Source organism: Nicotiana tabacum, chromosome 10 (assembly GCF_000715075.1).
Source record: "Nicotiana tabacum cultivar K326 chromosome 10, ASM71507v2, whole genome shotgun sequence".
Taxonomy (NCBI): domain Eukaryota; kingdom Viridiplantae; phylum Streptophyta; class Magnoliopsida; order Solanales; family Solanaceae; genus Nicotiana; species Nicotiana tabacum.
Genome location: NC_134089.1, coordinates 161,746,905 through 161,773,406, shown reverse-complemented (window position 1 = coordinate 161,773,406; position 26,502 = coordinate 161,746,905). Strand labels below are relative to the sequence as shown.

The 26,502-nt window shown below is 38.0% G+C and overlaps 1 protein-coding gene across 1 annotated transcript; it reads right to left on the bottom strand.

The window, feature by feature from the left end:
* Window positions 1-20,724: 20,724 nt before the first annotated feature.
* On the bottom strand, window positions 20,725-26,191 carry LOC107779036 (quillaic acid 3-O-glycosyltransferase CSL1-like). The gene is made up of 8 exons (XM_016599377.2): window positions 25,520-26,191; window positions 25,201-25,296; window positions 24,425-24,559; window positions 23,721-23,933; window positions 23,529-23,628; window positions 23,049-23,224; window positions 21,933-22,283; window positions 20,725-21,270 (listed from the first exon to the last, which is right to left on the bottom strand). Exons 1-8 carry the CDS (start codon window positions 26,111-26,113, stop codon window positions 20,800-20,802), a joined length of 2,136 nt encoding a protein of 711 aa, XP_016454863.2. The 5' UTR covers window positions 26,114-26,191; the 3' UTR covers window positions 20,725-20,799.
* Between the last annotated feature and the right edge of the window lie 311 nt (window positions 26,192-26,502).

The window sequence follows — 26,502 nt, the reverse complement described above, 5'->3', positions numbered from 1 at the left end:
TTGGTCAAAACAAACATCACAAACATGCAATCACTCGCTGAACACTCTACAAAGCAAACCCTAACCTCACCTCAACCAACACACACCAACCTCTACAAGAAATTTCACAAGAACACAAACACATTGCACAAATTGCTTGTTCACCCACACACAATCACCATCCACATAGAGGTCAAGTTTATTGTAAGAAAAATGAGTAGATAATATTGACTAAGAACAAGAAGGACAGAAGAACAACTTATCAAAAATACTGTGTCGTGGCAAGCCACTGCCTTGAAAGCGATTTCGGCCTGACTAGGTGCAAATCATTAAGGTCGGTCGCTCCCCAAGGTTCCACAGCACCTCCAAACACGTTCACTCGTGGCTGGAAGTTTAGAATTTGCACAAAACAGTTGCCCAAAAAGAAGAGAAGATAAAGGTATTTTCTGTAGTTGTTATAGAAATTAAAGAATGTTGTAGGAAGAAAAGTAATGATTAGCAAGATGGATTCTTGGTTAAGATTTTGTAATTATGATGGCTAATCCATAACCTATTTATAGGAAATTAAGGAGGTTGCATGTATGACAAGTATTGAGAGTCTTTTGATGCTTGTCCCATTATATTAGTCCACTTGGCTCCAATAATGACAAGTGTATCTTGTCTTCCATGCATGAAGACATATGGTAGATTTGCATAGCCATTTGTCAAAGCCATTCAACACTTGTCTTTAAGGCTTCATCCAAGAGGCCACTTGAAAATAGATAGGACATTTGAAAAACAAATAAAAAACTCATGGCTATTGGTTGTAAATGAAATTTCAAAAAGAAATTTTTGACTTTGCATTATGAATAATTCCAACAATCCCCCACTAATGTAAAGACAAAAATAGAATAATCCTGGGTAAAAGAATGAACTTGCACTTAAGTGTCAATATCTTTCGATTTGAATTGACACGTAGTGAAATGAGGCAACAACTAACATCCACAAAGTGAAGTACTCTTGAACTGAATGGACATTAGTTGAGTCCCCTACAACACGTACTATATCTTTAATTTTATGCAAACTCTGCGATACTAATAAAGTGCTTTTATGGTCATGCACATATGTTGGGTCTCATGAGTGCTCTAGAAAGACATTCCAAGTCTTTCATAAAAGGCGACCGCACCTTTACACTCACGTAGGTGATTCCATCAAGTCTATCTACACATAGACTACCTTAAGGCTATGGAATTATTAAGAGAAAAATAAGCTCAACCTTATAAAACACTACCACCACGCCATAGGGATAGGAAATATAGTGCATATTGAGGTCACATATGGCTTCATTTGACCACAAACGGGTATCCACCATACTTCCTCAATCCATGGACTTTAGCCCCATCCCCCCGATGTTTCAAAGACAACTCTCCTTGATAAACCCTTGGATAAAGGATCCGCCAAATTTCTTTCGGATCTTACATATTCCAAGGAAATAACACCATGTTTCAACAACTGTTTTACCGAACCATGCCTAATGCGGATATTGTCACACCTCCTTTTTCCGCACCCGATAGGGCGCAAGGGAGTTTTTCCAATTAAAGGACAATCGAAACGGGATTTGTTTATTTATTTCAGAGTCGCCACTTGGGAGATTTAGGGTGTCCCAAGTCACCAATTTTAATCCCGAATCGAGGAAATGAATGACTCCATATTACAGTCTGCGTACCAGAAATCCGGATAAGGAATTCTGTTAACCCGGGAGAAGGTGTTAGGCATTCCCGAGTTCCGTGGTTCTAGCACGGTCGCTCAACTGTTATATTTGGCTTATTTATCTGATTTTAAATACAATATGAACTTATGTGCAAATTTTAACTTTTGACCGCTTTTTTTTCATTATTTTAAGGAATGTGAACATCGCTTAAAACATGTCTTTGGACTGCGTCACATGAAATGCACCCACAATCCGGAACATATTTTATTTGATGTTTTGGGATTTGGATCTGGGTCGCATGAAATGCACACCCAAGTTTTAAGAAAATAGATTATTAAACACGCGCCTAAAGAGACTATCGTGTTGTTATTTTGGGAAGGCCGTGAAATTCGCTAAACGACCCTCCTAGATTCTAGATAATTTTAACACAAGTATTTAATGAGGGCCCCGCAATTTGTATTTTTTATTCGGTGAGGCTCATCTCATTCTTGTTTTTTTTAAGGAATTTGCAACGTCATGGAAATGCGTCTCCGGCCACGTCACAATCAATGTACCCGTGATTAGAGACACATTTCGACTTCGTTGAGATTTGGATTTGGGTCACATAAATGTGCACCCGAGTTTAAGGAGAATAAATTATTGAAGGCACGCCTAAAGCAACTAGCGCATTTTTATTTTTGGGTAGGGCCGTGAAATTTGCTAAAACGGCCCGTCCCGGAATCTAAGTATTTAATATATATATTTTGCGAGGGCTCCGCAATTTGTACATTTTTATGTGGCGAAACTCATCTCATTTTTATTATTTGAGGGCAAACTTAAGGCAACTACGATTTTCTACCAATGAAATCATCCGAGGTTAAACAAAAAAACAACGATTCTAACAGGTAATAATATCCATGGTAAAAATGAAAAATAGAATAACCTCGTTCATATGCTCACATTTACTTTAAGCATGCAGTAACTAAACATAGAATAAACATTTTTAACACAACAACAAAAATTACCTTGTTGACATTCATAAATATCGAATATTCTCATTTATTGCCTTGAACCATAATATGCAAAATGAATGAAATGAAACAAAGGACGTAGAACACCAACCTTCGAACCTCGACAATCCTAGAACGACAAACAGTGCTTCTTACGGAACTCGAACCGGACCTCACTCGACGAGGAACAACAACGAAAACCCCGGAACAAACACGACGAACCGGACCTCGACTCAACTTTTGGACTTTGGACTGGAACTCGACTTCAACTCGACCTCACTGACGGACTGTTTGGTCGACGACTGTGGGATCAACGGGCAGTGTTTAATGGCCGGAGGCGTCGCTGGACATGGGGACGACGAACAGCAGTGGTCGTCGGGGCAGTGGTCGAGGGCTGGATTATGGTGGTTTGGACAGTAGGGTGATGGTGTTTCGACGTGAGGGAGTCGATGGGGGAGCTGGTCGCGACTGGTTTTTTGGGTAGGGTTGTTGCTGGTGGTTTGTTGGCTTGGGACGTGAGGTCGAGGAGCTGGGTAGTGATGATGGTGAAGGTGAGAGGAGGAGGGTGGTCTGTTGGAGCAGGTGGTCGACGAGCAGGTGGGTTTGGACGTGAGGTTGTTGACGGAGTGAGTAGGGTTTGTTTATGGTGGTTTCACGGTGGGAACGAGGGTGATGGTGGTGATGGGAGCTGAAGGTTTGTTGATGGAGGTTCGTTGGAAGCTTGGTGGTCAGTGGTCGACGATGGCGGAGCTCGCAACGGCAACAATGGCGGATTCAAGGAGGAGGAAGCGCGATGGTCGTCACTGTCGCGACTGGTTTTAGTTACGATGGGGTGAGGGCTGCTGACGGGTTGACGACGATGGTTATGTTCCGGCGAGGGGGCTGGTGCGTGGGGGTGCCGGAAGGGATGGAGGGAGCTGGTGTTTGGACGTGGGGAGGTCGGGATCGTTCAGTAGAGTTCTTCTTCTTCTTTTGAAGAAGAAGATGTACAGTACTCCTTTTTTCTAAAAAAATCAAAAAAGTCCCCCCGTTCCTTTGGCCTTTGTCCGTGTATTTGATGGGTTTGCCCCAAAAAATGAGCCCACGCGTGGTGGGGTTCAAGGTTTGTGTCCCCCACGCGTGGTGGGGTTCCCCATGTGTCCTGGACACGGTTTATTATGGGCTAGGTCCGAAAATTAGGCCTAAAACCGGGTAGTTTGAACCCGAATATTATTCTTTTGCCCGGACCCGAGAAATAAGAACACATTGCTTAACTAGTCCTATGTAAGCAAAATAACTACAAAAAATAAGACTAGTATTTAAATAAAACTATATCTTTTTAAATATTTTTCAAAAATAGCTACAAAATATTAATAAAACTATTTTTTTGTAATTTTCGTAAATATTAAGATAAAATATGAAGTAATATGTTTTATATTTTTCAAAGTTAAAATGACCATAGAATATTAATAAAACTATTTTTTTTTAATTTTCGTTTTTAATAAAGACAAAAATATAAATTAATATTTTTTGTATTTTTCCAAAATTAAAACGACTACAAAACATTAATAGAATTATATTATTTGTAATTTTCGAATTTATATAAAGTACCAAAATAAAGTACAATTTTTTTGTATTTTTTCAAGTTTATGAGAAATACATAAACTAAAATTTATATATATATTTTTTTGAAATTTTCTTTTTGCAACGAAATAAAGTAAAAATAGTTAAAATAGCTATATTAGTCCTAAATTAGATATTTAAGCTTAAGAACGTAAAAATTCCCGGGGAGGCTAAAAAATCACGTGCTTACAGATATGTCTTCTTTTTCCATTGTAAACACTATTTTTAGCAATTCTAATTGCCGCCTGTGAGTCATAATGTAGAGAAACTAGTGAAGCTTGTCTTCCCCACAAAGGCACGTCTGCCAATAAGTTTCTCAACCACTCGGTTTCTTGCCCTGCCAACTCAAGAGCAATAAATTTAGACTTCATAGTAGATCGTTCTATACAAGTCTATTTTGAAGACTTCCAAGAAATAGCACCTGCACCCAAAGTAAATACGTAGCCACTGGTGGAGCTAACTTCATCATTGTCAGTAACCCAATTTGCATCACAAAATCCTTCTAAAATAGCAGAAAATTTATTAAAATGCAAACACCAATCCATAGTATCTCTCAAATACCTTAGCAAACGATAAAGAGCATTCTAGTGTTCACTACTAGGGTTGTGAGTATATCTACTCAATCTACTAACAGAATAAGCAATATCAGGTCGTGTATGATTCATACGAAACATTACACTACCGATTATCTTGGCATACTCAGTTTGAGAAATACTAGATTCCTTATTCCTTTTCAAGTGACAGGCCCCCCTACCAACTCGCTCCCGGTGACATTAGGCACTACCTCATTTGGACTGGAAATTTCCAATCTCTCTTAGCTCCCGACCTAATGGAAATTCTAGTTCTTATTCACTGGAAATGCTTCCTTTACTTCTGCAGGTAATGGAAATGCTAAAGTTTGAGCTTGTGTTTTCCTGTCGGGGAAGAGAAAGGAATCTATTCAGGAAGCGCTTACCAGCCCCTTTACCGATACCAAGGGGAAGCAGGAATTAGACCAATAGGGCACTGCTCTCCGCCTGTCGTAACAACAACAAAAGTCCATATCAGAATTTTGGAAGAAAAGAAAAGGGAAGGACATTATCCATGTGCAAATGGAGATGCGGTCCGGTTCGAGCATATCCTCTCCATATCTCGCCAGATTCTTTGATTATATACCTATCAGTAGTAGGAAATCCTGTTCCCACTCGAGCTGCTTTCAAGTATCAAGAATTGATGATGCCCCCCTTAGGACAACAACTAGGCCCTCGGTAAATGGAACGGACTGGAAAGAAACAACAATAGTAACTCCTTCGAAAAGCCCAGGGAAATGGGAGATAGAAAGGTTGGGGGATTAGGCGACAGTTGAAAGAGCTGCTCGAAAGCTTGACGAACAAGCAAAAAAAGCCTATCTATTCTATTTTCTTAGTTTAGTAAAGGTCTTTTCCCTTACTAGTCAAGTGTTCTCGATTCTACGAGAATTTTTATGAAAGCCTTTCATTTGCTTCTCTTCGATGGAAGTTTGATTTTCCCAGAATGTATCCTAATTTTTGGCCTAATTCTTTTTCTGAGCCCAGATACAATGTTGACCGGTTTGATTATTGCTCCAAGTCAATTTTCTATCATTGAAAGCCCAATCAAATAATCCAAACAAGAAAATCATATATTCAAAGCTCATCACTTCAATAAAGGCATTGAAGAGCCAAGTCTTCCCCAACCTCTCCTGATGTTCTTGGTGAGCTAGCCTGTCATCCACCGCCCCAACTGTGATGGTCCCCTTCGGCTAGTTCTTTCACAAGTGAGTCAACTTACGTACGTTTTGTTAACTAAACGATCAGGTATACCACGCCACGTATCATCCCCTCTTTCCATAAAGGAGAGATAAAGAAAAATTGAAGATATAGTGATTGTGCCGTAAGACCATGTTCCTTTCTACTTGACTAATGTAGTATTCCACTCGTGCAGTGGGTGTATGGGCTAGCCCATGGTGTGATCAGCTATGATATACTCAACTCGGAATAAAAGTTTTCCAAAATGGTATCAACGGGTAATAGAATGCAGCTAGATAACTGATACCACAACATCCAAAATATGTGAGATGGAGTTCATGGTACACTAACTTAACCTTCAAGGTCAGATAGTGCTACAATGAGGTAGAATACCATGGAAACTTCGCTGACTTTATCATCAACCTTGATTTTGCTACGCTCAATAAGAACTCGAAATAGCGGAAATAGGTTGGTGTTCTGATTCCAAAGTCAGTCATCTTTGCCATGATAAAAAAAAGATCAAGGAATGAGCAAGGAGGATTGGTGTCCCTACCTTAAAGTACCGAGCATTTTAGGGGTCTAGCTCGCTGATATAAAAAACTAGAAGATTCAATCCAGTCCCAAGCGTCCACTTTCAAAACCTCAAAGACGCAATCTAGTTAGGGGTGGAACTGCATTTTATCGCTGCCAAGCTTCCTTCCTTGCATGCATTTGTTGATTCACTTCCCTCAACAACGAGAATTTAGAGTATATTATATGGCCGCACAGTATTTTATGATTTTTCAGATGAATTTATAGCATCCATCTACTGCAAGTTGATGAGCTAATACGACTGGATTACTTTTCATATGTATGTGGAGGGAACCTGCCGTTAAGCACTGGGGCCAGCCACAAAGGAATAAGTTTGAATGTTGATATATACCGTCTTTCAGCTGACCTTTCCAAACCATGCTTCGCAATCAAGCTAGAAAAAGACAAAGCAAGTGTTGTCCTAATGAAATGGCGGATAGTTTAGTATAACATTCATTTCTGACCGCCATTGCCTGCTTAAGACTAAAAGCTAGTAGTGAGACTTCTGCAAATCGAACATGGTAAAAAAGATATGATGATTAGTGGGTTTAACTACGAGTAAGGAGTATTTTACCTTTTATTTCGATCCCTAGAGTAAGATTCGTGTCATGGAAATCATGAGAGGAATGAGTTTCCTGGTACTCCGATAGGCCTGAGGATTAGAGGGAGGTGTACCATCTAAAGCTGAAAGTTTAGAATCAGAAGCAATTTGTGTAGCACAAGGTTTGCAAACAAGCATGTTGGTCTGGCGGAATCAATCTAAAGCATATTTTGTTTGTAACAGAAGAAGGCATCAGCTGACACTAGAGAAAGTTTTTCGATCGAAGCTCTCGAACCTATTTCGAAGTCACTTTAGGATTCAATTTCTGATCCGGTTGATGTTCCGACATCCCGAATCGAGGTGGATCTAAACTCGATATCGAAGCATGGTAAGATTTTATCATTTTCAATGATACCAAGTCCCGGCTTAGCACTTCTTCATCTAAAATCAACAGGCTAGGTTTGGAACCCTTGTCGCAGCCCTCGAGAAGCTGGCGACAGACAACTTGCTTAGTAAAGTCTTTTATCTTCCATTCAGGGGTCATGAATGATTAACAGAAATGAAGGGTGGGTGCAACGAACTAGAATTTTGGACCAGTCTTGTAGTGAATAAAGGAAAAAGGTCCCAGTTGGGGTCATCAGTGTCGGGAGGCGGAGGCGAACAACAAGGACTCTCTCTCGTAGCCGCTATCCCGCCCTTCTTCCATAAGGACGGATTTGGGCTTAAGCCAACTCGACCAAGGGGGAAGGATTTTGAGGAGGATAACTCCTTTTCAATAATACTACAGTGGAAGTGGGACGAGATAGCCATGGACTCTGTATCTGGATTGCCGAAGACTGCGAGGCAACATGACGCCATTTGGGTGATTATTGATCTCTTATTTCGTACCCAAGAGTAGCCCTTTTTCTAATAGGAGCAATTCACGCATTCATTAGTACTACCTCAGATCTAAAAGGAAATGGAGGAGAATAAGGGAAGGTGCAAGTCTTATTGTGTTTTATGTGCCCCAATACTATGAACCCCTTAGGAATGGTGCTGAGATTGTGAAAATATATGGTAGTACGGAACTTCCAAGCCTATTTGGGATGATGAGGCAATCCCTCAAGTCCATAAGAACTTCCTTGGCACTAGTGCTTGTCAAGTGTTTGATAAAATGCCTCAATGGCATTCCCACTTCCCTTTGAAGCCCGAGTCTCTGGGATTGTTAATCTAGTGTTATGTAATCGTGCACCACATTAACATCTTAAGTGTGGGGTGGCTCATGGGTAGCCTATGTGTTGTGGTTTGATTCTAGTGTTAAGACAATACAAGGTGAAGTCTGAGTAACCTCGTCAAGTTGGGGAAGATTATGTGCGTAGTGTGTCATGTAGCGTTATCTGACTACTGCTTATCTGTATAGGAACAAAGATACCTCCCAGGAAAGACACAGAAAAGGGAAAGTCTACTTCAACGGCCCAAGCTAAAGCAAAGTCAACCAAAAGAAAAGAAAGGGGGGGGGGGGGGGAGAAGCTGTCTATAGTATGACTGTTGCCCAAATAGTGGTAGTTGTAGCTACCATGCGTCCACAACCCCAGGCTAACGGGAATTTGGCATAAACATCATACCTCCATATACAAGGGATTGGTATAAACACTGTAGGCCAAAATATATCCATCCGGAGGGAGTTATCCAGGAACGCAGTGTAAAAGCAAAGTATCCGGCGATTTGGAAATGCATCTAGGATTTGGGGTTAAGCTATATTTTTAAGAACACAGGGGACATCAACCTCAACTTTGTCAGGGAATTCTATGCGGGGTTTGATCTGCAAGACACTGAGGAGTTGGTGCCAATCCATGGACGCTTGATAGATTTTCTAGACAAGGCCATATTCGATTTTTAGGTGCTCCAAATGTTCCCATGGAGCCATTGAACAAATTTATTTGCAAGTCTACATATAGAGAGCCGAGGCACACACTCTGTGGGGTCGACTATACTGCTGCATGGGTTCGGGACAAGGCAACAAATCGTCACAAGAGGTTCCTTAAGAAGAAGATGAAGGCGGAGGCTCAGTTGTGGCTCAAGTTGATAAACGGACGGTTCCTACCATGCAATCATGACACGCTTGTAAGCTGTGTGAGGACCTGTGTGCTCTATTTCCTTATGATAGGGCAGAGGGTGAATGTGGGTCACCTCATCCACCACCAGATGGCATCAGTGAGGACGAGTAAAAAAATTGATGGAATGCCATTTTCTAATTTCCTGACTTGGTTCCTATAGCATGAGAGGGTTGAGGAAGAGCCTGAATTTGACCACGTTATCGATCAACTCATCCGACAAATAAACATTACTAATCTCCGGCTGAAAGGCAAGGCTGGGACACTGATAGGTGCTGAGCGCAATGCGCGTGATGATAGTTTCATGGCCCATCTTTATGGGATGATGGATTTGCAGCTGCAAATAGGGGGTCGCCCGACCACATCTGAGGAGATGACTGATTTGGAGCAGCGATACCTCGCTCAATGCTCATAATCAGTAGTTGATTGGTGTAGGAGAGGGATACAGACTCCCTACTGATGAGGATGTCAACACACTGGAGCAGTCTGAGGCTGAGCCAATGTAGTCAGATGGTGATGATGAAGAGGGAGAATATGATGAAGAGTGGAGAGCGTCAGAGGATGATGACGCTGCTTGACCAGGGAGTTTTCTTGCACCCTACTCTTGTTATTTCTTGTTTTGTCTACTTGTGCATGCATTGAGGACAATGCATGATTTAAGTGTGAAGTAAGAACTTGTAGCTATTAGTAGTGTTAGCTTGTTTTTATTTTTGTTAGTTGTTAGCTTGTTAGAATTTCTTGTTTTATTATTATTGTGTTTTCTTGTTAGTTGTTAGATTGTTTTTATTTTTAGAATTTTTCTTGTTTTGTTTTTATTATTAGTGTTTTTTTTGTGTTAGTTGTTTTTAGGCAGAAATATATAAAAAAATATGTTGTACTCTTCCCGATGATGGATCTCGTAGACAGTTTTCTTGAGGGAAGTAAGTCTAAATAAATACCAAAAAGATTTTTTTAGAGGTAGTATAGTAATCCCCTATTGGTTTTTCTTTAGGCCGCAGTTCTTTTCCAATGGTTTTTAATTGAACCGGTTGTACGTAGTTTTAATTTTTAGGAGTAGGAAACACGTGACTAAGCACTTCATCGAAGCAATATCTCTGAGCTTTGTGATGCCTTGAGAATAGTCAGTACTCTAGTTGAGATGCTTAGTCTCAATTTTTGACTCTAAGATAAATACCTTAAATCGTGGATCCTTAAATATGCTTAACTACTTTGACTGGTATTTCGTGATAGAGAAAATTCTTAATGAGTTATGTGCCATATTTGTGTAAGGTTTGCATGTATTCTGTGCATTGCATTTGATGTCTAGAACCTGTCCCGTGTGTGTGCAAAACGAAATAGTAGTCTTGTTCAGTCTGAGAAGTGATATAGGCATTTCTTTGTTAAGCCAAATATATATAAAGTACCCACCTAAATGTTATGTATCGTAGTTAACCTCTTTGAGCCTATAATCCCGTTCTTTGGTAACCACATTACAAGACATAGCCTGTTGTTTGAATAGACCATATATTTGAACCTTGTCACCTCTCGTGAGCACTTGAATTGTGATGAATTATGGCAAAATTAAAGTGTGGGGTGGTGGGTTGACTTTTGAGTGGAACAATGAAATCAGAAGAAATGTGCACTAGATGAAAAAAAATATGTCAATAAAAGCCATTTGGATAGAAAAGGAAGAAAAAAAGAGAAAAGAAAGAAAAAAATATATAGATATATAGTAGTGTATGAAAAAAAAGAGAAAAAATATATAATTCCTGATGGTGGTGACTCTTGATGTATTGGTGCTTAAAGAAGTAGGGGGTGAAATATAATGAAGTTAAGGTGGAATCTTGATTTGACATAAGTAGGGGATTGAAGGTTGAAGTGTTTGTATTAAAGTGCTTATGGGAGGTGGAGTCACTTATGTCCAAATGTATCCTACCTGACCCGCAACCTACATTACAACCAATGAAAGTCCTATTTGATCTTAGACTAAATAAACTCGATTAGTGAAGTATTACACTAAGGGAAAGCTTATGGTACGTAATTTGGGGCATATGAATGTTATTTCTGATAGCGAGTGAATTTTTCCTATCTTGAGTTCCTACGTTATTAAAATTCATGATGTATGGAACTAAGCTCTTTGTTTGGGTGAGGGCACATGATTCATAAAGGAAAGGTAATATTGTTGACCTCCATGTTAGAGTAAGTAAGTGAATTGTGAATAAATCATGGTATTTGTGAGTCGATTATTGAGGCGAGGATGTCACGCCTCTGTGCTTAAACTATTTTAAAGATTCTTGGTATAATAAGTTAAGGGAATTGCTTAATAGGTTGTGTCCATAAGTGTAGCTTGATTGCTCGAGGACGAGCAAATATTTAAGTGTGGGGTATTGATGTGTGACTATAATTAATGCTTTTGCATATTATATGCCTTACATTTTATATGCTTTAATGTTAAACTACACTTTGTTTGAGCGTAATGGAGTCTATTTTATGTATAGGTGCATCAAAAATGAAAGTAGAGCTAAAGGGATGCTTAAACGTCAAAAGTGCGCTCGAGAACGATGAAAAGGAGAAGCCGGACAAAAGCCAGCTCGACCAGGTTTTAGCCTGGCGAGGCCAGCTTAAAGCCAGACCCAACCAGATGTTAGCCTGGCAACGCCAGCTTAAAGCCAGGCTGAGTCTGGCGTTATCCAGGAGACGTCAGGCCTAAAACGAGTTTGAAGGTTTTTATTATTTTCCGGCTTGACTAGGAGTTGACCTACACGTTTAGGGCTTGTCCCAAACATATAAATAGATCCAAAAAATGCCACTATGAAGGACTTTTGCAATCGGAGGCAAGAATAACTCGTGGAACACTACTTGGGAGTTGGATTCATTGATTTCTACATCTCTTTATCCTTACTCTGTAATTTAATTATGCAAATTGCTTTGGATATTTGTACTATGAGTATGAGTAGCTAAATTCATAATCTAGGGTTTTGATGGAACCTGTCGAAGGATAATTTTCGCGTTACGTTAATATAGATTTGTACAACTATATGCTTATTGTTGTTGATTGAAGGGTCCTCAATTAGCTATTACTATTTAGTATGCATTACTTGGGAGAGAGCACATATTTAGATAGTTGTTGAACATCATGACTCCTAACGTATATGAGGGATCAATACGAAGGGTTTAAAGGTGAGATTAGAGATAATGAAACCTTGGGTGCGATCTAAGTGAACTGTACTTAATGTTAGCTAGCGTAATTTGGGAGAATATGTCTAGTATATTGTTGAAATTATTCGGGAGAGAGTTACGACAATCAGAGTGCTCATGATTGATAGAGAAGACTTAGCAAATTTATAGCAAATGTAGCGGAAAGGATTCCGACAATAGGGGAAATCAGAACCTTAGATCATTCCAATTCTTATTTACAAACCGTTCATAGTTAGTTCTTAATTACTGTGTTACATCTCGCATTTTCGTACGTTAAAAATTTCGTCTTCAGTTAATTGACGTAGACTCGGGGATGAGATCATCTTGACGTTAACGTATTTACGCTATTTATAACAAACAATAAAGAAGTGTCATGAAGGATAAAAGGTACACAGACTAATGAAAATGAGTTTCGTTGAAAGTGACCAATTTGGGATAAAATACGGGTCGAGCAATAATATCCGACAATTAAGAATTAGTACCATGCAAGATACCACATGATCACGGTAGTATAATATATAAAGTATATATGAAGTATTTTAAAAATAAATAGAATTATAAGTAATTTGTGGTAATCTTTGAATTATGCGGGTAATTTTTTAATTACCGGATAAAAAGACATTACCCAGTTAACTAATAAGTGGATAAAAAAATTAATATCCTACCCCAACCCCATGTGGCAAGAAGCCACAAAGTTGGAAATGACTAAGTAGTCACTTTGCCAAATGGCTAATATGTGATAACCAGGTCATAACTTAAGTAAATCTTATCCATAACATTTAAGAAGAAATGCCTTGTAAAGGCTTCAAAATCCCAAAAATCTGCCTTTGGCTATGAAGCCAAGGACGTTAAGTAGAACACTTTCCATTTTCAAAACAAAGGCTTCATTAGAAGCAAATTTGTCCAACATTCAAATCCATAACAAAGTTTCTTTCAAATTCAAAAGTAGAAACCTTATTCCTTCCAAACCAAAAACGTGATTCGTTCCAAAAAAATTCAAGGAACCAAAAGAATTTTCGTCCATGAATTTCTAAGAAGCAGAGGCAAATTTCGCTCAGTCAACGAAGGTTTTCCAACGGAGTATTATACGGAGTTTTCTCTACTCCAGGTATGTTAAGGCTCTCCTTTCTTTCTTTTGCCATGGTCCAATTATACTGAAGAAATAAGTAAACGCACAATTTCTATAAGTTACTCTATTCATAGAAATAGTAGGGGTGTCTATATTCTTGATTCCCCATGAAAAATATTATTATCTTCTATTAATGGGTCTTAAAATAATACATAGTTAAAAAAGTTTATTCGGAAGGAATATTGAGATTACTACATATTTTTCATTCATTTCACTCATTTATACATGAGCATTGACCCATGACCAGATGACGTTATATATGCGTATATAATATGGGATACGAGAAAAAGGTTACGGCATTACATACGCACCACCACCTGATCAACTGATATATGATGATGATGTTGCCCACAATGGCTGTAACATGACTCAAACGGCGTTACATATGGGTATATATGTACGTATATGTATATGGGATATGAGAAAAGGTTACGGCGTTATATACGCACCACCACCTGATCAGTTAGTATATGTTGATTATGTTTCCTACAGTTGTCGAGACGATATGATGCCCTCAGAGGCTTGATGATATAATGTACACTCATACCTATGCATGGCACGACATTTATATGCACGTGCATGGTATTATAAATGTTTTAGAATTTATAAAGTTATTCAGATTTAAAGACGTGTTTCTATTCCATGTTTCATCTATGTCTTTTACATAAAAATTTTCATGCCTTACATACTCAGTACATTCTTCTACTAACGCCCTAATTCACGGGGCATGCATTTTATGCCCGCATGTGCAGGCAGGTAAGCTGACGGTCCCCTTTCTTAGGATCCCTAATCAGCGAGAGTTGGCGTGCTCTTCTTGATTCGGAGCTGTTTTTGATTTTAGTACGATACATTTGTATATATATGTATATAAGTATGCCGTGGCTCAGTCCTGTCTTTGTATAGTTATGTTTCTATTAGAGGTCTGTAGACAGTATGTCTAATTGGATAGTATGTGGCCTTGCCGGCTTCCAGTTTTGAGATGTATAGTTGTCTATAGTAGCCTTGTCGACTCGCCCTACGTATGTTGTACGTATATGTATATATGACCTTTTTGGGTAGATTTCCTTCATGTACATTATTCTTGTAACTCAACAGATGTTATACAGGTTCATATCCTAGAGGCATGCTTAGGGGTGTTTGACAAGTAGGACTCTGGAACCTGTCGTGGCCCATCAGTTTGGGTCTTGAAAAAAGTGGTATCAAAGGAGTTCGGTCCTAGGGTTGTCTACAGACCGTGTTTAGCGGAGTCTTGTTTATAGGTGTGTTGTGCACCACACTTATAGATAAGAGGCTACAGGATATATAGAATGTTATCCTCTCTTCTTATCTTAGATCGTGCGATATAAGCATTCATGTTCCTAACGATGTGTTACGTTTTCAACGATGCCTCCGAAGACTACAGCCGCTAGCACAGGTCAGAAGGCTACGAAGGTGTTAGAAAGAGAGATATGTTATACTATAGATTCAGACCCATCAGAGATCATGGGTTCAATTGAGGAGGATCCATCCGAGGATCTATATGAGTCATCCGTTTGAGATATTTCGACCACTTCGGCAGTAGATGGGGTGAGAGTAGTTCCGACCTCACCAAGTCCATTAGTTTCACAGCCTGTTGATCAGGGTATGAGGAGAGTAGTGCATGGATTGGCACAACTAGGATTCCCTCAGGCTCAAAACTATATCAAAGTATTTAAGGACACAAGCTCTTCTGAGGTTCCAGATAGTCCACAGTCTTGGGAGTTCGTCAATAAAGGTTCATCGGTGTATGTTATTGGATACACAGAGGAAGAAGATAGTAGTCGGTCCAACAGGAGGAAGGTAATTGATAATGACATGAAGATTGCGCTTCGAAGTGTGTCCGAATGAGGTTCTTATATAGGACGAGGCAAGGACCCTCTACTATAGACTTCCTCCAAGTGTTAGTTTTTGGTTGATGAGTTCCACCTCTTCTTGGAATATTATCTAGTCAGGGTTCTAAATGTGTTAGGTTGTTTTATGAGGACGTAGGGAGCCCCGTCCTGACTTGTATATATTATGGTTATGTCTACTTAGAGGTTTTGCAGACATTATCCTGTATATAGTTTTGGGTATGGCATGTCTATGGCCTAGTCGACCCGTATGTATATAAACCTTTTTGTAAATTAGTTATGAAAGTTATGACTTAATATTGTTACTTATATATATGGATGTGGCCCATGATAGATTTAATAATAAACAAGGATAAGATACGTGGTGTTCGGTTGGGTAGGACTTGATATTATAATAGGTGTGGATTGATTGACCTTTTGTTATGTTAACATCAAGTGTAGATCAAAGATGGTTTGATTTCAGCTTCCAGGAGAACCTGTTTTAGAATGGAAAGGTAATACCGTATCGCCAAGAGGTAAATTTATCTCCTACCTCAAGGCAAGGAAGATGATCATAAAGGACTATATTTATCACTTAGTTCGGGTTTGGGATATGAAATTAGAATTACCAATCATTCAGTCCTTTCCTGCAAATAATAAGTTTCCTGATGTTTTTCCCGATGAGATTTCGGGTCTTCTGCCAGAGCGAGAAATTGAGTTTGTCATTGACCTACTACCAGATACTCATCCAATATATATATTTCCCCCTATAGAATGGCCCCTGCATGGTCGTAAGAATTAAAGGAACAACTAAGGGACTTGCTTGAAAAAAGTTTTATCAGACCTAGTACGTCACCATGGGGAGCACCTGTTTTGTTTGTAAGAAAGAAAGATGGTTCCTTACGAATGTGTATTGATTATAGGCAGCTGGATAAGGTGACAATCAAGAATAAGTACCCGCTCCTGAGAATTGATGATTTATTTGATCAGTTGCAAGGTGCCAAGTATTTCTCAAAGACAGACTTGAGGTCTGGGTACCATCAAGTAAGGGTTAAGGATGAAGATATTCCGAAGACAGCATTCAGGACTAGATATTGACACTTTGGGTTTCGGGTTATGTCGTTCAGTCTGACCAATGCCCCAGTAGTATTCATGGATTTGATGAACCGTGTGTTCATGCATTTTTTTTATCTGTTCGTAATTGTATTTATTGACAATATATTGGAATATTCTTGTTCAGGGACTGAGCGTGCAGATTATCTGTGTGATGTGCTCAGAGTTCTATAAGAAGGGAAGTTATATGCAAACTTTTCTAAATATGAATTCTGGTTGAATTCTGTAGCTTTCCTTGGGCATATTATTTCGGGTAAAGAATCCGAGCGGATACACAAGAGACTAAGGTAGTGAAGACTTTTCCTAGACCCACAAAACCGATGAAGGTTCGTAGCTTCTCCGTTTGGCAGGTTAATACAAGAAACTTGTAACAAAATTTTCTTCTCTTCTAAGCACCTTTGACCAAAGTGGTATGTGGTGTCTTGCTTGATGTTCCGGAATAACATAAGAAAATCTATGTTGCAAGCAGGTTGAAGAAAGGTTGCGAATAAGTATAAATAGATATGTGTTGGTCTCAAGCTAAAGTATGGTAGAGCGACAAGGTTTTAGGAAGACACGAGGATCATACGCAAAGCAAGCCAAGTAGCATATAAGTTAGACTTGTCTTCGGACTTGGAGTCTATATGTCTAGTCTTTTATGTGTCTATGCTCTGTAAATGTATCGGGATCCTTCCAGAATTGTGTTAGTGGATGACATTCAGGTCATAGAGCAGCCATCATATGAAGAAACTCCCATTGCTATAGTAGACAGACAGATTCGAAGATCGAAAACTAAAGACGTAGCTTCGGTGAAAGTACTTTGAAGAAACAACAATGTGGAAGAAATTACTTGGGAGGCTGACGAAAACATGAAGTCTAGATATCCCTACCTATTTTCTCCTCCAGAGAAGGGTCCGACTGAGACGTAATAATTATGTACGTGTATAAATTCTTGTGTTGGTTATTGTCGTTGGTCATGTGAGGCCATTGTCGTTATTGATAATTGTGGTCCGGTGTGGCGTTGGATTATTAAGCTTCTACAGGGAGAGTTGGTAGTGGTGTTGTTACAAAGGTGACCCTGCCAAAGTTATATGGATCATGGGGAGTTGAACATTCGAGGACGAATATTTTTAAGGGGGGAAGGATGTTACATCTCGCGTTTTCGTACGTTTAAAGTTTTGTCTTCACTTAATTGACGTAGACTCGGGGATGAGATCAACTTGACGTTAACGTATTTACGCTATTTATAACAAGCAATAAAGAAGTGCCATGAAGGATAAAGGGTACACGAACTAAAAAAACGAGTTTTGTTGAAAGTGACCAATTTGGGATAAAATACGGGTCGAGCGATAATACTCGACAATTAGGAACTAGTACCATGCAAGGTACCACATGACCACAGTAGAATAATATATAAAGTATATACGAAGTATTTAAAAAATAAATAGAATTTTAAGTAATTTGTAGTAATCTTTAAATTATGCGGGTAATTGATTAATTACCGGGTAATATGACATTACCCAATTAACTAATAAGTGTATAAAAATATTAATATCCCACCCTCTCCCCACGTGTAAAAAGCCACAAAGTTAGAAATGACTAAGTAGTCATTTTGCCAAATGACTAATATGTGATAATCAAGTCATAACTTAAGTAAATCTTATCCATAACATTTAAGAAGAAATGCCTTGTAAAGGCTTCAAAAATCCTAAAAATCTGCCTTTGGCTAAGAAGCCAAGGACGTTAAGCAGAACACTTTCCATTTTCAAAACAAAGGCTTCATTAGAAGCAAATTTGTCCAACATTCAAATCCATAACAAAGTTTCTTTCAAATTCAAAAGCAGAAATTTTATTCCTTCCAAACCAAAAACGTGATTCGTTCCAAAAAATTCAAGGAACCAAAAGAATTTTTGTCCATGGATATCTAAGAAGCATGGGCGAATTTCGCTCAATCAACGAAGGTTTTCCAAGGGAGTATTGTACGGAGTTTTTCCTACTCCAAGTATGTTAAGGCCCTCCCTTATTTCTTTTGCCATGGTCCAATTATACTGAAGAAATAAGTAAACGCACAGTTACCGTAAGTTACTCTATTCATAGAAATAGTAGGGGTGTCTATATTTTTGATTCTCCATGAAAAATATTATTATCTTCTATTCATGGGTCTCAGAATAATATACAGTTGAAAAAGTTTATCCGGAAGAAATATTGAGATTACTACGTATTTTTCATGCATTTCACTCATTTATACATGAGCATTGACCCACGACCAAATGGCGTTATATACGCGTATATATGTATATTATATTTATATGGAATACGGGAAAAAGTATACGACGTTATATACGCACCACCACCTGATCAACTGGTATATGATGATGATGTTGCCCACAGTGGCTGAAACATGACTCAGACGACGTTATATACGCGTATAACGTCGTATATGTATATGGGATATGAGAAAAGGTTACGACGTTATATACGCACCACCACCTGATCAGCTGGTATATATTGATGATGTTACCCACAGTCGCCGAAACGATATGATGGGATGCCCTCAGTGGCTTGATGATATTATGTACACCTATACCTATGCATGACACGACATTTATACGCACGTGCATGGCATTATAAACGTTTCAGAATTTATAAAGTTATTCAGATTTAAAGATGTGTTTCTGTATTCCATGTTTCATCTGTCTTTTACATATAATTTTCATACCTTACATACTCAGTACATTCTTCGTACTGACACCCTATTTCACGGGGCCTGCGTTTCATGCCCGCAGGTGCAGGTAGGCAAGCTGACGATCCCCCTTCTTAGGATACCTGATCAGCGAGAGTTGGCGTGCTCCACTTGATTCGGAGCTGCTTTTGATTTTGGTACGATACGTTTATATATATATGTATATGGGTATGACGTGACTCAGTCCCGTCTTTGTACAATTATGTTTCTATTAGAGGTCTGGAGACAGTATGTCTAGTTGGATAGTATATGGCCTTGCCAGCTTCCAGTTTTGAGATGTATAGTTGTTTATAGCAGCCTTGTCGGCTTGCCCTACGTATGTTGTACGTATATATATGTATGTCCTTTTTGGGCAGATTTCCTTCATGTACATTATTCTCGTAACTCAACAAATGTTATACAGGTTCATATCTTAGATGCATGCTTAGGGGTGTTTGACAAGTAGGAATTAAGCACCCGTCGCGGCCTATCGGTTTGGGTCGTGACATACTGCATTTTCATTACGTAATATTTAGTTAGTAAACATCCAATCTATTACTAAAATATCTCCGAAGATTGAATACGTGAATTTCTGTGAGTCCAATAACTGTGCTTGATATATTAATTCCCTGTGGGATTCGACTCCGGACTTGTTAATCGGAATATATTTGTAGTGACCGCTTTGTCCTTTTTATAAGGCATAGTTGAGCGTGATCACTACTTGATGTTAATATCAATCTATTTGGAATAGGAAAGTGGGTAGTTGTAGGTGTTACTTAGGTTTAATAACTGATTGAGATTCTTTTTTAAATTTCATAAATATAAGGTAAATTTCTAAAACTTAAAAACTTGTTCTCAGCAACTTTTTAAATTTGAAAATGCATTTTCAAGTTGGATTTAAAAAATTGTAACATTTCCATGACCAAACATTGTTTTGAAAATTATCCAAACGGGCTCTAAGCTCCAGCATTATAAATTATTAAAATGGAAGACCCGTTCATTTTCCTCCTTCATGCGTACGGGAGTTTGGAGCATCTTTACTCACCACAGCGTCTTTACTATAGTATTTTTCAAATTTTTTTTAAAAACTCTTTTGTTTAGTCGAGTGTCTAGCGCAAATAATATATCTACCTCACAAAAGGTAGGGATAAGCTCTACGTATATTCTACCCTCCTTAAATTCCATTTGTGGGATCATATATATTGAGTATATTGTTGTTGTTGTTGTTGTTATGCATATGGAAGTTTGGATGAAATTGTTGCGATAGCAAGATAGCAAGAAAAGAGCCGTGATTCTGATTAACCTCTCCACCTCCTCAACGCACAAATTTCTGTTTTTCAATTTTCCTAATAATTACTTACATAGTTAAAAATTATCCAAAGAGAGGTTGAGATGATATACGTCGCAATATCAAAAGGGAGCTATATATAGAGAGCGCCAAAGAACGACACAATTTTCTTTCATCGAAACTTCGTAAAAGACATGTTTTGAAAAAATGTGGATTAAGGCTATTAATTTGAAAAGACTAAATGAAATTGCTATTGAGTCTACGAGACCAAAAACTTACTTTATTATTCAAGAGATAATAGTCCAAATACTAGAAGTACATTTGAGATCTAGGCTCTAAGAAACTTTTAAGAAAGACACAACATCTATGACAACAGTGATAACCACAAAGACAAAGAAAGATGATACGAGGAGTTGGCCCAGAACATCTCCAAACTTCATAGTAATAATCACTTGATTAATTCCAACTAAGAAGCCAATGAGATTCAATACCGAAAAAGTTATCAATGGCACGGCCAGAATCCCTATACCTTGGAAATCAAATTTTCCCTTCTCATATTTCTTTAGCTTTTTCTCATCAATTGCTTTGTCTGACAAATATAATTTCTCGCCTTGAGTTCCAATAATCTTTTCAATTATAGCTTTGCATCCTCCTAACCATATTGCACTAACTCCCATCATCATTAATGCCCTGTATTCCATCCACCATGTTTTTACTGATCCTCCTTCTGGGATTGACTCCGACATATTTTCCAAAATTGTTGATATGAACGCGATCACGTATACTGCAAACCAAGGATCATAGACCTAAAACAATACGGAGAAAAGTTGTCAAGTTTTCCAAATAGATCGAAGCAGAGTTCAAGGCAGCTGAATGTATAGATCATCTCATCTATAAAAACTTAATTTGTTAGATGAGATAGTCATACATTTCAACATGATTTAATTTGTTAGATGAGATAGTCATATATTTCAACATGATATCAGAGCCGGTTAGAGATCCTTAGTTCAAATCTCACAGCTATACGAAAAGAAAAAAAATATTTACATGTGTTTGGCCCAGGAAAAAAATAGGTCCACATATGAGGGGCATATTTAGACATAAATTTTAAGCTCAACTCATATTATTATCATACACAATAAATGGCATACTGTGACATAATATAACTAATACTCAAGATTTGCTCTCTCTAAGGGGTCATTTTGTTCAAAACCATATTATCCTCCCACCAATATTTTAACCCGGATAGATCATCTCCCATCTTATAAATAATTCCATGATTTTCATTAAAATTTATCCTGGTTTTAGTTGATACTCACAACCAAATACTAGACAAACTTAGTCCCAAATTTTATACTGAGATAACATCCTAATCCCTGTAACCGAATGGGCACTAACATTTTAGATTTTTCGATGAGATGGTCACACATTTCAATAAAGATAGAGGAAGAAAATCGTTTGATTTTACCTCGGGGTAAACTTGAATGCCAAGCAAAAGGCCTGTAGAAGGGACACTGGCATGCAAAACCATTCCCCAAGAATATAGAGAGAAATACATCAAATAGGCATAGCACAAACATTGAACAGTTCTCATTCTGCTTTTCATGCCATAAGTGAGGGGATTGAGATGTGATAAACCAGCTTGTGTGAGTGCAGCAACCCATTTAACAAGTTGTGAGGAGAAACCTTGCATATCAACTGGGGCACAGCCCAAGAAAGATGGCCTTTCTGGGTACAAATATGTAGAAGTCCAACCTTTGCAGTGTAAAAGATAACCAGTGAAAGTGCTCTCCAAATGACAATTGTAAGAGTAACCGATCTGCGGATTGCGTTATAAGAAAATGAAAATATCAATCGACTTTTGTGTAACAAAAATGTAATGTAATTCTCATGAAGAGAAAACACTTGGTTTAGCATAGTTTTTTTTTTTTTACATTATTAGGGTCATTTAATCTATTATAGTAGGTCTCTATCTTTGAAAAATGACAAGGATTTAACATATGTCATACCATTATAAGGAGGAAATTTGCTAATTTAAAACAACTTATGGGGTAATATGCCTTTCCCCCCTAGTAATTATGAAGACGAAATTGGTTTGACAATTAATGTTACTAGAAGACGAGAATTCTGGTTGGGCCTATGATGCATATCTCATTCTAAGCAGGTTGGACCATGTTATAAATAGTTGGGTTATTATCATTTTTAGCCTGTGCCCGAAATTATTTATATTTGGTAGCAAAAAAGTGTATAAGATTTGTATATATTTTATATATAATATATAGAATGTATATATATACAAAAAATATACAAATTTTATATATTTTTTCGGCTATTATTTTTACAGTGGCTATACAGTGTCATTTTTCCTAAATAATTATGAGCTAGGATTCTTGAACGGAAAAAGCACCGGACTTTAAACTTTTCATTTTACTTTTTATTAAATACTTTATAGCAGTAAATATATCTTTAGCATAACAATTTTTAAAGATACTTAATGATATGTATCAATCTTTTTATTTTCTTTTTAAATACTAACCCGGTCAAATATCGCAATATAAATTTAAAAAAGAAGCATATAACTTGCCTCTTCACCCCATTGTGTGCCATCCTCATATGCACAAGTAGCTAGTGTCCTAGCTTCCTCTATGGTTGCTTCTGAAATGACTTCCTCTTGTTTAATATTACCATTATTCTCCTTTAGTGAAGCTATAAACTTTCTACTCGATCCGAAATGCTTCTCCGGTGAACGAAGAGATTCATCTGCAAAGTTAAATTGGATTAGAGCGCTCTTTTCTTTTAACAAATAACGAACGAAATATATTACAACAACAATAAATTCAGTATATTTTTATAAGGGGGTCTGGGAGGGCCGAAGTCCGAAGGGGTAGTTAGTACGCAGTCTTACTTCTGCCTTATGCAAGTAAAGAGATTGTTTTCGATAGACGCTCAGTTCAAGACAAACGTGCATAATTACAAGTGTATAGAAAGAAATATAATAATATGAAAGTCAGGGAATCAGCAACAACAAGAAGATAGTAGAATTAGGTTTGACAAAATGACGAACCCTTTAGACCTGGACTCGTGTATAATGCTTTCCTCTTCAAAAAATAACCAGTGCCTGACAATACTGGACCTTGGATACCATCCATTCCGTGCCATATTGTCTACAAGTATATTACCATATATATGATCAATTTTACTTTTATTTTCTACAAAAATGTAAGTATTAAGAAGAAAGGAAAGAACAAAAACAAACCTTGTAAGCCTGTCTAATTTTGACGTCATAAATATCTGACTTGCTAACATTGTAGAACACTTGAGGGAACTGAACATAAGCTAAGGAAGGTGATAGATTTGGATCAAGATGGAAACACATTGCTTTCCGAGCTGATATTGGATCATGACAGAAAAAATCACAATCTAAAACTAGTAAATATGGGGCATTGCTTATTATCCCTGAAACTCGAAGCTGCAAAGAAAATTAATTAAATGTTAGCTAAATAGTAAATGAGAAGAATTACTCTCTATGTCCCAACTTATGTGGTGCAGTTCGGATGCGACTTTTTAATACGCTTTTCAAATTTTTTGATTAGGTAATTATTGTAACTTACTTTTTATGTTGTTTCCAAATATGCAAATTTGATTTATAAAACACAAAGAATCTATCTCCGAACTCGTGGTAAAAAATTAAGAAGTTTGGCTCTCGAGATCTGAAATGCATCACATAAATTGGGAGAGAGAGAGCAAAGAATAGAAAGGATTATTTGGACATAGAATCTTTAAGTTTTTTGAAATAAAATATGTATATTTTATTTAAATATACATATAAATCACAATAATTAATAATTTAAAAGCATACGAAAAATTGCGATCAAAGAAAAACTTGTTTGAAAATTTAAATTGTATCACATAAATTAGTAAATGACAAGAATAAAGAGCAGAGAGGATTATCGTATATACAAGAGCATTTGCAGATCCACCCTTGAAGTGATGACGACGATGGGGTCTTCTTTCACGGGATACGTACACAAGCAAAGGCATCTTGCTTAAATCGTCGGCACTCTTCTCTTTTTCCATTTTGCTGTCATTTATTACCTAAAATAAATGGCAAAAAATTTCAATAGCATAAGGGTAATATAGGAAGTAAAATATTTTTGTGCTAACTATTTTTTTTCTCCATTTGGCATGTCTCCTAGGCATGATAGTGTCCACCTAGTACCAAATCTTGGTCCCATATGCGCGGGGTCCGGAGAATCGTCGGCACTATGCACGGGTCTTGGTACCAAATCTTGTGTTAAATAGCCGGCATTAAGCTCCCGCAATGCGCGGGGTCTTGAGATTTGAGAAGGGTTGGACCACAAGACTCTATCGCAGTCTTACCCTGCATTTTTGCAAGAGGCTATTTCCACGGCTCGAAGTCGTGACCGGTTGGTTACATGACAACAACTTTACCAGTTATGCCAAGACTCCCCTTCCTAAACTTCACTCAGCATATCTGGAAATTCAGAGGCGGATGCAGCCTTCTGGTATCATTTTCATCTGAATCCAGTATTTTTGACGTGTAGCATAAATTTTTCCATAAAAATCTATTAAAGTTGCAACAAATAGTATGTAGATATGAACCCGTAACTCTAAATATATAATTACTTAAGAATCTTAAAAGTTGGACCCATTAATAAATCCGCCTCTGAACATAATATGTTAAAATGGTTGCATGTTCATTTATGTTGAAATACCTTGACAAATGGGGCTCTATCAGGCTCTACGTTCCCTTTGATTCTACCGGATTCACCAGCACTGTTCACATTTTGCTGGAATTCTTCATATTTTAACTGCAAAAAAAGGGAAAAAAAGCTCATTTAATTATTTCATCTGCAAAGAATGAATTAAAACGGCGTTACTAAACAGTAGTACAGTAACTGCAAATAGTGGCGGAGCTAGAAGGAAAGAAAGAGGATACAATTGAATTCCCTTCGGAACATTTTTGATTATAAATTCCTAGATCCGCGGTGACAACAAAATGCATGGAAATCTACAACTTTAGCGTTACCGTACTTTTATTTCTTTCTGTTCAGCTACAAAGTCATCATTCTTAAGAACACGATCATCTTCCCCTAACGGCGAAAAAAACGCTTTAGGGCACCTCGTTTTGATCCCATATTTCCTACAGAAAGGGAGCCATAACTTAGCAAAACCACACGCTTCCTCTATCGCGTACAATGTCAAGGGGCATCCGCCATCATCCGCGAGATACACCGCCAATTTTTCCGTCGGATAATCCAGAGCCATTGCGGATACCACAGTGTTCATGACATCCACAATTGGCTCTTTCTTCGGGTTGGCAGTGAAGACCATCACGTCAATCGCTGGCAACTGAGAATCTTTGCAAGTGATGTGTTCAGGGAACACATCACGCACAACGGGACGCCAACGCGTCCCTTGTCCAAAGAACCACTTGACAATGAAACTAACTTCACCTAAGGTAATAAGCACCCATGCAAGTGCATGTAAACTTAGGACAGTTTCAAAGTAAAATAAATTAGAAAGACGATAGTATACTAATGCCAGCATAATTAGAGAATGGAAAAACATGTGGAGTCGGTATATGGTGGTGATGGGTTGCTGCACAGTACATTTGTTCAGTTCCATGGATTTTTTTTTTCTTTTCAGTGGTTCTCTCCTGTCTGAGCGCTCTCTCTCTCTCTTACTGTTTCAAGAGTTGTGGCTTTGATTCGCTTCCACTGCCTATGAATTTATTTGTGTAGGGTATTATTGTTAACTCACGCATGTGAGTCTTGACGTAACTGGTAAAGATATTGTCATGTGACCAGGAAATCATAGGTTCGAGCCATAGAAATAGTCTCTTGCAGAAATGTAGGGTAAGACCGCGTATAATAGACCCTTATTATCCGACTTTTTCCCCATAACTGGAGCTTAGTGCACTGGGCTACCCTTATTAACTTACCCCTCCTCCCCAAGTGTCAAGCTGCCTAAATAATTGAAGAGTTTAAGTTATTAATACCGTTTAGTGTAAGAAA